This window comes from Pleurodeles waltl, chromosome 9 (assembly GCF_031143425.1).
Source record: "Pleurodeles waltl isolate 20211129_DDA chromosome 9, aPleWal1.hap1.20221129, whole genome shotgun sequence".
In the NCBI taxonomy this organism is placed as follows: domain Eukaryota; kingdom Metazoa; phylum Chordata; class Amphibia; order Caudata; family Salamandridae; genus Pleurodeles; species Pleurodeles waltl.
In genome coordinates, this window is record NC_090448.1 from 97,984,764 (window position 1) to 97,999,136 (window position 14,373).

Here is a 14,373-nt window from a genome sequence, read left to right on the forward strand (position 1 = left end):
AAAGAGAAGGACAAAGGGAAACTGCCAGAGTGGAAGCTTCAGTGCAATGATATTCGGGCCTCCTGAGGAAATTGAATGTTACTGTTTGGGAGCTCCCTTTGCTTTAGGAATAATGTTTTGGGTCATTTGTTGCATTCTGGTGCCCTCTGGTCCTTTGTGGAAGTACAATAAGGCAGCAGAGCAAAGAAAGGAGAGAGCGAGATAGAGAGATCAGGACAGATTCTGACAACGAGAGGGGAGTGAGTGAGTGAGAATGCGAGTGAGTGAGACGGAAAGTAAGAAACAGAGCTAGAAAGAAATTGCTTTAATACAAGGAAAGGTAGGAGCAGGGAAGAGAATTACGTTAAGGGAGGGAGAGAAAAAACCGAGGGATTTCCTTGGGGAAATTGCAAAAACAGCAGTAAAAAGTGTTACCGCCTGTCAGCAGGGCAGCTGAACTGATGACTTCATCAAACGGCCCAACCTGGATCCCAACAACTGCAGGGGGATTAGAGCCTGCCAACACCGCTTGGAACTGTCAGGCCAATCGGATTTAAAGATGAAAGGAGGCTGGAGGGGCTGGGTGGGAGAGGAGTGGGGTAGAAAAAGGAGAAGAGGGAATGCAGGAAAGAGCGGAGCGGCAAATACAGAGAACAGAGACATGAAGAAAGGGGTTAAGGAGAGGTGGCAAAATAATACCTACGATGGATTGGAGAGGGAAGACGGAACGTAGGAAGAAGATAAGAGGGGCCCAAAGAAGACAGGACACAAGCGAGGCTAAACATCCGGCAATGAGGAGCACAAAGGAGGGAGGGAGGAGATGTTGAAGGGAGGGAGAGACTTAACAAACAGCAGGGGAAGGGGAAGAAGCACGAGGAGACTAAAAGGAGTGGGTGTGAAAGCAAGATAGAGGAAGGAATAAGGGAGATGAGTGAGAAATAAAGAAATGGGAGAGACAAACTGTGCCTGGAGGACGGAAATAAAAATAAAAATCAGAGAAGGGAGAAAAAACGAAAGAGTGAACGGAAGTTATTGGGAAGAAAGGAGGTTTGGATGTGTAAAAGTAATGGTGAAATGCTGTAGGAAAGAGAAATGAGAGAGAATAAGGAGGAGAAAAGAAGAGAAACTGGAAAGAGCAAAAAAAAACTAACGTGAGCAAAAGAAACGAGGAAAAAATTAAACGAAATTAATAAGCAGAGAGAAAAAAGAAAGAGCAGTGGCAGAAATGGTTTTGGATGGAGAAAAAGACACGGGGGACACTCCTCTTTTGTGTGAAACTGCACATATACAGTACAAGAGCTTTACTATACACAATCCGTGCCTTTCTCGATCTCTGAATGTGGGCTATGAGGGATTGTGTGTTGCTCACAGATATTTATTTACTGTTGGTATTTTGTGTATGCTACGTTGTCTATTGAAGAATCTATCTAATTCACTACCCATTTGTCGCCATTTTGTAGTAAACATGGGTTTTCTGTCCTTGTCAATATTACATGAAGTGCATCACTGTTGGCTAAGGGACACGACAATAGTCACGAGGTAATATGTATTTATGTGCCCTCCAGTGCAACCTCACTATTCACAGAAACAGTTTCAAACTAAACTTTTAGCTGGGTTGTTCATCACCAGAAACAACTACAAATAGTTTGCTTCTTTATTTTCAAGAGTTCCTAAGCACAGACGGGGATTGAATATAACCTATCGTTCATTCACCTAAGCAGGTGTGAAACTCACAGACTAATGCTTTGGGAAGCATGCAATACACATGTAAACGCAGAGATTGTAATGTACGGGAAGAGTACACAGAATATAGGGTAGACAATGTGAGGCGCCTGGGGCACGTAGACAGTCTGTAAGGGGAGCTGGTGAGAACGTATGTTCCAAGGTGCTTCCCAGAGACCTGAACACTATCGTTCGTGGATGAGCTCTCATAAGAAATAAATAATGCTCAAGATGGTGCAAGACTCCAGTTGCAGAGGTTTGGAACTTTATAGTTAAAATGACTATCTGATTGATGGAGATGAAAGGCCTTTGCCTTCTCAGCGGCATCTAGTCTTCCAAATCGTATTCACTCCTGCTTACATTTACTTAGAAATCAGAAACATCAGGTGATGGCCTGTCCAGCCAAGCTGACTTCCTGAGAAAGAGGTCACTTTCAGTCTGGTTTCGGAGTTTTTATTTCAAGAGAGATATCCCTCCCCTTATGGTAATGACTGATGTGGGACCTAAAGATGCTACTATAACAATAGGTTTCTTTCCTGGGTTAACATGTACATGAAGGACCTTACATCCATGAGAGAAGCATCTTTCATCGTTGAATGACAAGGGCTCTTGACCTCTCTAAGATGGATGACATGAGAACACAACTTCTCTTTGTGTGATCCTTTAATTAAGCCAGGCAACCAATACATATTCGAGATTTGGATATAAAGATGATTAATGGATGTATCTAAATTATCTAAGTAGACTGCAAAAGCAGTGAGAATTGGACCTATTTTATCATGTGGTTCCTGAAGCAAGACACAATGCAGTCCAAGTCAGAACATGAGTAAGTTCTTCACAAATGCAAAGCTTTGTTCACTTTCCTTGTACATCCTGCCAGGATGATTGCCACATTAGATTTACTACAAAAGCTAATAAATGGAAGCACACCTCTCCCACATACCATAGTATTTGTTAGCTATTAGTCTATGGAAGAAATTGGGTTATTAGTTGAGAGGAGTAAAAGCCCCACTCAAATAATAAACACAATCCTCGTCAGGGTGAACTACAAAAGACACTAAATAATCATGTGCTTAACCCTCTGTAGCTTGGGACAAAAGCAGTCATGGTTTTCTGCCACACTCCAACAATAATAAAGTGGAAACACAATACAAGAAAAATCCCTAACCAATTTAGAAGAGGAGAGTAGATTTTAATAAATAAAAGGATGCCAAAAGGAACAAAAATCCAATCATTGGAACCAGAGTTATGTTGTTGTAAAGTTTCAAATTAAGATAGTGCCACAAAGCACAAAAAACCCAATCACGGTGCTCGGGCTGCGATGGACCAAGGCAAAGTCAAACGTTCAGCCCAACCGTGATGGAGCATGGGTTACATATAGGTACCAGGTTCTTCCGGGTGGAAAGTTTACCTTCTAACTTAATTCAGATTTCACATGAGAAGCACTTGTGAATGAGGTCATCGGTGGTTGGGCTGCAAGCTGGAGAGCGGCTCGATGATGACAGGTTGTTGTAGTCCCAGGGCTCAGTCAGAACTTCACATTGGTGGCGCAGACGATTGGTACTTCACATTGACAGAAAATGCGGAGTGGTTGTTGTCGTTTGGAAGGGCTCCAGACAGTGAAATCTGGAGGTCTTGTGTTGGCCTCAGGGAAGTCTGTATGTGTTTGCGAAGAGTCTGTGGATGGTTCATTTCAATGCAAAGAGCCTAGTACCTCTGTTTTTTCACCGGAAGTCTAGTTCTTGTAGTTTTTGGAGTTGGAGAAGTACATTCTACTATCAGCCAAGGGTCTAAGATCTGAGGGCCCACATCTGGTGTGTGAGGACACATCCAAGCAGAGTCCCACAGCAGGGTTCAGGTGGATCTTTTTGATGATGCTCAGTTGGGCTGTTACAGGGAAGGCCTCTGAAAGCTTAAACAGGAAGTCAGCAAACTGAACCTTGGAGTCACTTCTGGGGTCCTGGTTCAAAGCGAGCATTCCCAATCTTCCTTTAGACTTTAGGAATAAGGGCAGTCCATCTTTTGAGTTTCCACCTGTCTTTGAGTGTTCTGATCAGAAGTTCTTGGGATGCAAATTTTATACCCAAGGCCAGCCTGCCCTGTATGTGGGGGTTACCCCTTTGTCTAACCCTATACTGGTTCTGGGAAGTTCTTCCCTTTTCCAAGGTTTTGGCTTGAATCTGTCTGGGAGGACAAAGGGCAGGCAGGCCCAGGTGTGCGATGCATTTGTCAGTGACATGGTAGGCATCTTCAGAAATCAAAAATGGGTGTGCAGAGGCCTTTTTTTGTCCCCTCTCTAGAAGCATGCACATCACGCCACAGAAGAGCCATTACCAGCCATTTGCCTAGGCACTGGCAGAAAGGCACATTTGGTTTAAGCATGAAAATACCAACTTTCTAAAAATGCCATTTCCAGAAAAGTAATTTTAAATCCAACTTTGCCATTAAAGAGGATCTTAAATTATCATTCACAAGTGGAAGAAGTATTTCTCTAGCTGTTCACAAAATTAAGTAATCATTTATTAAATGTAATAAGGTAATCGAGTGTTAGTTTAAGGGAGAGCTAGCCTCGTTGCAGTAAAAACCGGCTTTGGGGAGGTTTCACTGCCAAGACATGAAAAAGATAATACATATATCCTACTTTTTAAATACCATGCACCCTGCCCTATTAGCCTTTAGCAGCAACCATAGGGTGACTCATAAGTATTAAAAGGGGAGGTTTAGGCTTGGCAAAAGATTTAGATTTCACCAGGTGTAAACTGGGGCAGAAATCAAGACTTTTCCTGCTTTAGGAGGAATCTGTAACAAAGTTAATGATAAAAAAATCTACACCTAACGGCATGTTATTTTTAAATGATATTTATGGCCTAATGTTCATGTCAGACAATAGATTTGTCAAGGACATTCTACGTACAATGCTCTCCATCGTAAGCTCACATCTCCCACATAGCCCCACACCACGGACGTTCTGCAGCCAGCTAACCACCACTGTCAAAATTAACTTGGGGTTTCATGGTGTATTTCTGATACTACATTGTGTCACCCTACTAGCACTGGGTTTAGAAAGAAAACTCAGTAGAATCTGTTTTAACTACTTCATCACACTGTACCGTGGGTGTCCTTAAAATGTAATATACACTGACATCGCCAATTCCATATTGTTCAACATAAAAAAGTATGCAGGTAAACGAAGGGGCATATTTACAAGAAAGTGGCGCATCATAATGATGTGCCACTTTTCTCCCCCCCCCGACTGGCACCTAACGACACCATGTGTGCGCCACAATTACAATACGGTGCACTATGGTGGACGTTATCACAATAGCATAAACATTTTTGATCCTAGTGCAGCAAAGCACAGGGAGGGCTATTGAATATAATAGGTGTGTCATTTTAACGCCTGTCGGAACAGGCGTTAAAAATGACAGAAACAATGGTGCAGTAAAATGTTGTAAATTTCACTGCGCCATTTTTCGGGCCTCTCGGCACCAGAACTCCCCCGTTGCATACATTATGCCTGACGCAGGCATCATGTGGGGCAAGGGCTGACAAAGCAGCGCCATGCAAGCATTGGGCTACTTTGTAAATAGGATGCAGCAGAAAAGCCACCTTAGTCTAAAAAAAAGGCTAAGGTGGTGCAAGGGGCATGTAAATATGCCCCTAAGTCTTGCAAACTGCCCAGAGGAGTTTTGCAGCCTATGCAGATCTGAGCTCAGGAGGGGTGGAGATCCACACATGAGGGACCCCTTTTTCCAAATCCAAGCCAAAAAAGTTTCAGGGGCAGCAAGCATCTTTATTAAAAACGTTATTAAAAAAAAAATACAGAAGGTAAAAACATAACATTATCATAAAACTCTCTCCCTGTACTACTAAAGAACTTCTACCCTCAAAGCAATCTAAATGATAACTGATACGCGGTCACCAAGGTAGCAAGTTTACGTACCAAAGAGTCTACTTTTGTCAAGTGCGACCCACATCACTGCTTTGTTGCCCTGCTTTCACCTTTATGAGCAGTAGGACAATCAGATGATCCAGGAGCCGCCCTCCAGCAACATCATTATTTTAGTCTCTATAAAAACCGTACCCAAAGGCACCTAAGGCTGGCCTGTATTTGTCTCTTTTCACATGCTGCGTTTGATGACCTACACATATCCATAATAAATGTCCCAAATCTTCACTATCTGTGACGTACAGATGGTAAAAGTTACACACAAATTGGATTCCACCCATGGCGACTCAAAATTCCTGATCACAATATTCACTCTCTGGCTGCTCCAGGTAGGAGCTGTAAGGGCTAGCAAATCCGATTTCCCAATGCTAAGCTCCTTTAAATAAAAAATAAAAACATATTTTTAGTAAGCCTTGTTATAGTTTAACTTTACAGAGTGAAATGTAGTGTACAAGTATAACATGTAGTTAGCAGCGTCGTTAAACAATGCGAAGTTTCTTCTTTACCAGACGATTTTAACACACCTTTACCTACTCTATCAATTTTAGAAAATCATTTTAAAAACACTAAACACAGTTCCTCTAAACAGTATTTAAGCGTCAAGTCTGCCTGCGGAATTGATTTACTCAGCCTCAGCACTGTTCTGAGGCAGGGAGCTTGGCTGCCGCTCAAAAAACCCTTGAATGTATTATCTAAAACTGCACAGCATTGTAGAATTAAATTTGGCCTCGAACAGTAGCAGGGCAGAGGGTCAAGACACTTTGTTATATAGTCTGGTTACAGCAATAGAGCAGCATCATTTTCTTTGCTCTCAGTTTGTTTAACTGTTCTTGACAGCCGTGCGTGACATGTGGTGGCAGAAGATGGAGAAACCCACAGGACCCCACAGGACCCCATGCAGTGGTGTGCAGCTCTTTGATGTGTACCAGGGTGTAGAGATGACAAGCTTCAGCAGGTTGCAGAGGTAAATAACTCACAGCAGCAGTATGCGACCACAGAACCAATCGGACCCCTTCAGAAATCCATAATTTGCCCTCATCGGAATGCTCCAACAGAAATGGGTGAGGTCAATGATTTGATATCATTTGCTTCGACTCCCTGCCCATTCATTCGTAGGTAATAAAACCCACTTTTACCCATGACGCATTGACTGAATCTGCAACACCAAGGATACCTGGCCAACGAACAAAAATTGAAGAAGGATGAGTATGGTCTATGCAAACATGCAGTTGCAATATCTAAAGAAGAGGAAAGCAGCTATAATAAGGGCCACTGGAATTATGCGATTGTGTGCCATGGCAATGTTCTCACAATTATAGATGTGTTGCATTCGCCACACAATTCTTCATCTGCCACTTAAACTGCAGATTTTAAGGAAAAAAAATGCTTCTAGCTCAAATGGGTCAAAAGTTATAAAAAATTCAGCAACAACTGCTGCCATGCAGTGGAAGGCCCTTTGCAAAGCTTGACTGGTCATCTTTCTTTTGTTTATTGCTATGTTCAGGTGTTAAACTGGCACTAAAGAGGTCCAACCAATGCCATACAGTGTTACCAAGCTTAAAAACAACGAAATAATGAAGCAACTCCATAACTAAATGTGCTGCAGTATGCCGCATAATTTACATCTCCTTACCACATAATTTACTCAGCACTGCCACATAATTTGGCCCTCTCTTGCCATATAATTCCAATGACCTTGGCTATAATTTTATAGAAGATCCTTAAGCCAAGCATCCACTAACAGAAACACTTCTTAAAATCTAATTCACGTTCACTGTTGTAAACTCAAAACATTTGCGCAGAGTGGGCCGGGTATATCTCAAAAGCTTTACAATTATAGAATTCAGAGGAAGACATCATCCTAACGCATCCCACGAACGAAGCTACCAAATGATGAAGCCTGAAAGAAGACACTCGTTTCAATGTCAGACACCACTACAGAAAGCTTGATAAGGGAAGGACGGAGATACCTCTCACCACCAGGTCCGCGCCGGCTGACAGCTTGTCCACACTTGTGTGCACCAGACAGATGTATTTACCAGCGTGCTTCAGCTGGATGCTCCTGATCATCAGGTCCCCCGCAGAATCCTGCTGGAAGAGGAAGAACAGGGATAGGCGTTACTTTCAGATCCTTGACAGGTGTAACCTCTCAGTGGGATGCTGAGTCAAGAAGCAGGTGATGGACAGCCAATTCGCTGTGAAGTAGATTTAGAATAGGGATGGAGAGCCACCCCCCTAGTAAATACAGTCAGAAAGGGGATGGACAGCCTTTCTCTTGCTGGTGCAGTTAAAATAGGGATGGACAGCTGCCCTTCTGGTAGGTACAGTTAGAGTGGGGATGGGGAAGCCACCCTCCTGGGAATTACAGATAGAAATGGTGTGGACACCCTCCCTCCAGGGAGGTTCACTTAGAAAGAGGTTGGCCTGCCACCTTGCTGGGAGGTAGAGACAAAAAGAGGAAGGAGAGCCTCCATCCTGAGAGATACAGTTTGGATTGGGATGGACAATCACCTTTCGGATGGGATACAGTTTGAATGGAAAGTGCCCCCCACCTCTCCCAGATGTGAGGAAGATTTAGGTGCGAAGGGATGCAGTGCCTCCCAGATGTGAGGTAGCTTTAGAACGGCAAGGGATGCAGGGCCTTCCAGATGTGAGGTAGCTTTAGAACGGGAAGGGATGCAGGGCATCCCAGATGTGAGGTAGATTTAGGTGCGAAGGGATGCAGTGCCTCCCAGATGTGAGGTAGCTTTAGAACGGGAAGGGATGCAGGGCCTTCCAGATGTAAGGTAGCTTTAGAACGGGAAGGGATGCAGGGCATCCCAGATGTGATGTAGATTTAGATGGGAAGGGATGCAGGGCCTCCCAGATATGAGGTAGATTTAGAACGGGAAGGGATGCAGGGCCTCCCAGATGTGATGTAGATTTAGAACGGGAAGGGATGCAGGGCATCCCAGATGTGAGGTAGATTTAGCAGGGGAAGGGATGCAGGGCCTCCCAGATGTGAGGTAGATTTAGAAAGGGAAGGGATGCAGGGCCTCCCAGGTGTGAGGTAGCTTTAGAACGGGAAGGGATGCAGGGCATCCTATATGTGATGTAGATTTAAAACGGGAAGGGATGCAGGGCATCCCAGATGTGATGTAGATTTAGACAGGAAGGTTTGCAGGGCCTCCCAGATGTGAGGTATCTTTAGAACGGTAAGGGATGCAGGGCCTCCCAGATGTGAGATAGATTTAGAACGGGAAGGGTTGCAGGGCATCCCAGATGTGATGTAGATTTAGATGGGAAGGGATGCAGGACCTCCCGAATGTGAGGTAGATTTATAACGGGAAGGGATGCAGGGACTCCCAGATGTGATGTAGATTTATAACGGGAAGGGATGAAGGGCATCCCAGATGTGAGGTAGATTTAGAAGGGGAGGGGATGCAGGGCCTCCCAGATGTGAGGTAGATTTAGAAAGGGAAGGGATGCAGGGCCTCCCAGGTGTGAGATATCTTTAGAACGGGAAGGGATGCAGGGCATCCCGTATGTGAGGTAGATTTAGAAGGGAAGGGGTGCAGGGCCTCCCAGATGTGAGATAGATTTAGAACAGGAAGGGATGCAGGGCATCCCAGATGTGATGTGGATTTAGATGAGAAGGGATGCAGGGCCTCTCAGATGTGAGGTAGCTTTAGAACGGGAATGGATGAAGGGCCTCCCAGATGTGAGGGAGCTTTTGAATGGGAAGGGATGCATGCCTTCCCAGATGTGAGGTAGATTCAAAACGGAACCACAGGCTCTCATCTCTGAAGTAACATTTCAAACAACATGGCAGCTCTAGTGCTAAAGTAGACATTGCGCCCGCAGCGTCTACGTGCCCAAGTCACCCTGGGCCGGACAAGCATGCCTGATAATACTCACTCCGCCAACCCTCTCGTAATGGTCTCCATCCTTCTCAAAGTCAATCAGCTGACCGTTGAACACCCAGGAGAAGGTAACATCCAGGGACGCGTCATGGGTCACCTGGCAGGGAAGGACAATGCTTTCACCCACTGTCACATCCATGCTGGACGGGGGCACGATGACCTGGGTGGCATCTGTGGGGCCAAATCAGAGAAGATACGGAATCACTGGGGGAGAATTGAAGAAAAACATAAGGAGTCGCGGAACAAGGAAAGAAAAAATACTTAGGAGTTCCTAGCAGAAAATGCTCTCTAAAATATTAAAATTGGGCAGTTGCATTTTTTGTGGGTTTTTGTGTACTTTTCTTCTTTTAATTAATAATCGACAGAGAGGTTCCCGAGACAGTTTGGAACAGTTTATATTATTAAAAATTGTAAACTAAACGTGTGAGAAATTGCAGGAATTGCTTTCCAGAAGTCTCCTTGAAATATTGCACATAACTTTAAGAAGTTCACTAAAGGCTCGGAAAAACTTTGGAAATTTCTTTTGAGAATCAAAGTTTGTTTTTTTAATCACTGAAGAAATGATCTGAAGAAAGGAAGAAAAATGCCACAAATTGATAAGTTGGTGATCCTCCCGCACCAGAAAAATAAATTTAATACACTTATGAGTGTTTCTACTTAGTTTGCAAATCTCTAACCTTCCCAAACAGTTAAATGTTGCAGGTGATTTTTAAGAACAAGAAAACACTAGAGGCATCATCAAACAACAACAAAAATAATAATAAATAAAAAAATAATCTCCATGCTGCCTATTCAGCCAACTCTATTTGATTGAGTTTTCACACCATTCAACGCCTCTGCTTTAAGCGAGTTGGATCCCTTAGAAAGGAAGATGCAGAACAGGGACTTATGGAGGCTCTGGTGGCGCAACCCTCTCATAAATATGCCCCAAAATCTGAAAGACCGCAAAGAAGAGAGCACATTCATTGTGGCCAAGAGGCCCCATGTTGTAGCTGACAGCACCTGCATCCTGGGACTTGTAGTTTAAGTTTTCAGGAGTTTATTTTGTGTGTGTAAAATGTGGAGTTTGTAAGTAGAACATAACAAGGATCTCAGAATAAAATGGCTGTTCTGTGGTATTATTTTCCTATTCTACACAGGCATGTGCTGCAACACGTTCAAGTAGGCTGAATGGCAGTAGAATTGTGAACTCCTCTGCCAGGCTGTGACAAGGGGACTTAACATGAAGGGGGTTATTTATGGGGAATTGGCGTAGGGCAGCACCGCAAGGCTTCTTGCTGCGCTGCTCTATGCCAATGTGAAAGGGCAGAATTTCACCATATTTTTAAGCAATACAGTGCATTCCTGTCCTTTCCCCCACGATGGTGCACAATTGGCTGCCTAGCATGCAATGCAGGCACTCTTGCACCATGGTGCAAGGGTGCCTGCATTGCATGCAGGATTATTTTGTGCTGAAAAGGGCATCTTCCTGCACAAACGCCATCCCGAAAGGCGTGGAAAGAGGAAAAAATAAGGAGAAATGAAAATATTTTGTTACGCCTGATGTGGGCAGGCCCCTGGTTTACTGGCCCTGGTGCTGCCCCTGGTTTACATGATTAAATAAATCTGGGGCAGTGTCAAAGTCCATGGGTGGTGCAGGAGAAAATCCACTGCAATGCCTATGGAACGCCCCCCTGGCGCAGAGAAGGCCAATGCAGTGACTTGCGCTACTTTGTCTCACTCCATTTCTATGAGGCCCTCCAAAGCCTCCCAAGGTGGCTTTGCCTGGCCTCGTATGCTTGAGAGGCTTGCACTAACAGAGCGTCAAAAAAAGTTACGTTCCGGTGGCGCAACCCTCTCATAAATCTGCCCCGAAATCTGAAGGACCTCAGACAAGAGAGCACATTCATTGTGGCAAAAGAGGCCCCATGTTGTAGCTAACAGCACTTGCATCCTGGGGCTTGTAGTTTACATTTTTCCCATCATCGGACTGTGTGTGTAACTGTGATCTCTTCAGCAAAATAAGGCACACGAAAACGTGTTCTTGCGTCAAGACTCAGGAATATTAGAATTTTTGAATAATCAAGAGGAATCAACAATTTGCCAAAACTGCTCATCATAGGTACTTAACATCCCATTTCTCCATACCCTGTTTGCACTTTCAAGCTCTGGTAAGGTTGTCCAAGGGGCAGAGTGTCCGTGGCTGAGCTGCCTACATAGCTCCCTCTCACATCCCAGGGGTCGACCTTAGAATGAGTCTTTAAATTGAGGCTCAAGCGTCTTTATTCCCTGCACGGTCCCATCTCGTACTCGTCATGTCCCAAGGTATATGTGTCTGTTACCTGCACAATCATCCGAGAGAACAGTGCCTCTGCTTCAGAGTACAGTGTTTGATGCACATCTCTGGGAGTTAATTGCCTGCTGCTTGCTCAAGCAGGATGCAGTTAAATACTTCCATGATTTGTGGTAATTTGCGATTTTCTGCCTTTGAATAAGAATACAATTTTTTTTGTACAACACCTTATACCATACCGAAGTTGTTTTTAAGCAATATTAATAACAGTTACAATTCTATTATCTAACGGTACTCCACGTATCGACTTAAGAAGGATGGAAGTGTGAGGCAGCCTGCTGAGATTCGCACTCAGCATCTGGAAATCCGCATATATCTTAGTAGCAAGTATTTAAGTACCATAGATATCCTATATATTTTTTTTATTTTGGGTGTTCTATATAGCGCGAACATGGCCCCGGTACACTATAAAGCTTTACAAAGCAAAATGGATACAAGTAAGGTTCAGGGATACGCAGATCAGTGATAAACAGAATAGGGCAAAAAAGTAGAATGACTTCAGGTAGAAATTAACCAGGTTGACTTTCAAAGGATGAGGCTTTCAAGGCTTTACCAATCACAGATCCCTGGTGAAAATGGCCCTTCCCTGAGCCAGCTCACGGGTCGGCCCGGTACGTGCAAAGCAGCATACATGTGGACAGTGGCGTATGAAACAAGCGACAGCTTTGAAAATACCTGTTCCGCAAATAGCCTGCAGGTGGCAGCCTTGGATCAGCAGAATCACCTTCTCCTACTACGTACAGCATGCACTGGTTTATTCATCGTCCCTCCATCCTTCTTCCTCTGACTTCTCTACTATCATCTCTGCATGCAGCAGCGATGCATCATGGGAAGGAAAAGGGGCCTTTCACTCTGTCTGCGATTCCTCTGTAGTTATGAGAGCATGAACAGCACATGTCTCATCCATTCTTCAACAGGAGCTCACGGAAAGAGTGGGCGCATGCTGGTAAAGTCAACCCTGAATCACGTTTGACTTGGAGTGCACAATCTCAGATTCGGCACGACTTACTGGGCACACTCCTTTCTCAAATGCATTTGTAGCAGTGCATTAAATGGAAATGAGAAACGAAGGTTCTCTCTGATTAAATGTATTGCAGCAGTGCTTAGAAGTACAGGTACTCTCCCAAATTAAAGTTCAGGCACTCAGTACCGGACAGTACCTGCCCATTTAAAGCACTGAAGTGCCAGAGAGAAAACGCTAGGGACTGGGAGACATGGCAGAGAAAAGAACAAGATGCTACCAGTGCCTGAATTGGACATCTGACAACTTATAATACATTTATTTAAAAAAGATGCTGCAAAGAAATTTCCTACAAGGAAATATGTAACAGTAAACCTGCTCTAGATTACTTAATTGGTCACAAAGAGCTGCATTTTAAGACATTTGATGCAGAGATCTTTGTATGCTCAGCAATTTTGAGGGAATGAAAACAGGGAAAGATAACCCTGATGGTTAATGCAGAATTGGGAGCATTCTATGTGTTCTTCAATCATAGTTTTAACTTGTAAAATAGCATGGAGGGTTAGTGTGCCTGCTGCAAAGCACATAATGGAACATGCAGATCACAGATTTTTATTTTATGTAGATAATTGGGCTTTTGGTTATCACTGAAATCCTTTTGGTACTCCCTTTTCATAAATTTCAATTATTCTGATATAGCCCAGTAGTCCAATTACTGGCATCGAGGAGTTGCATGCAAACTGTAAGTCATGAGTTTAGATCGTTATTGTGTTTTTTCTGAATCTGTTGTTAGGCTAAGATTGTAAATAAGGGTCCCTTTGGTAATTAAGAACAGTCTTGTTAGTACAGACAACCCCAATCACTGTATTGTATTTTATCTCCTGATCTTGTGTTTCTCCCAACCATTCTCTCTTAATATGTAATGTCTATAATTATGGAGACTATGATTCCTAAACCCTATTACTTGAGTTGTCTTATGTAACATTTCCTGTATGTTGATTTAACTACTTGTATGGGTTATTTTGTCTCTATGTGTGATATAAACTGCTCTGACATCCTATAATGGGAAAAGTAGTGTTGTAAAGCAGTTCAGCAACAAAAAAAATAAAAAAATAGTAGGTGGCATTTAAATCATTAATTGTGTAATTACTCACATGCACAGATAAATCCTGCATTCTTACATTGTATGCACATATCTTACAATGTAGGAAGAGGGGAGTTGAACACAGTAACAAATCTCCCTTCAAGTCATAGTTTCTCTAAAGTGCTTGTTAAATGATACATTTTTTGCCTTTCTGTTCTTCCACTGAATTTGTATCTAGGTGTTAGGCTCCAGATACCTACCAGCAAATGATAGTTGAACAAAAGAAGGGCTGACAGCCCTTTAAAACAAGACTTTCTTTTGGGCTCAGCTGGGAGTGAAACTAAGAAAGCCCCCTTGATGCCTGCAGGCTGCCACTCCAAACTGAATGCAGACAACTTGTGGGTGCTGCTGACTTATGTCCTGGTATTGGAATATGACACCAGA

At 43.5% G+C, this 14,373-nt stretch overlaps 1 protein-coding gene across 3 annotated transcripts in view; it reads right to left on the reverse strand.

Moving 5' to 3' along the window:
- Positions 1-14,373, reverse strand: part of LOC138258996 (contactin-4-like) — a 789,032-nt gene that overhangs the window by 86,583 nt on the left and 688,076 nt on the right. For 2 of the 3 annotated variants that reach the window (XM_069206362.1, XM_069206363.1), the window contains exons 13-14: positions 9,548-9,723; positions 7,621-7,741 (exon numbers count right to left, since the gene is read on the reverse strand). In XM_069206362.1, the coding sequence (XP_069062463.1) occupies positions 7,621-7,741; positions 9,548-9,723 (297 nt within the window). The remainder of the gene's footprint in view (positions 1-7,620; positions 7,742-9,547; positions 9,724-14,373) is intronic. The other variant, XM_069206361.1, reaches the window with a different exon arrangement.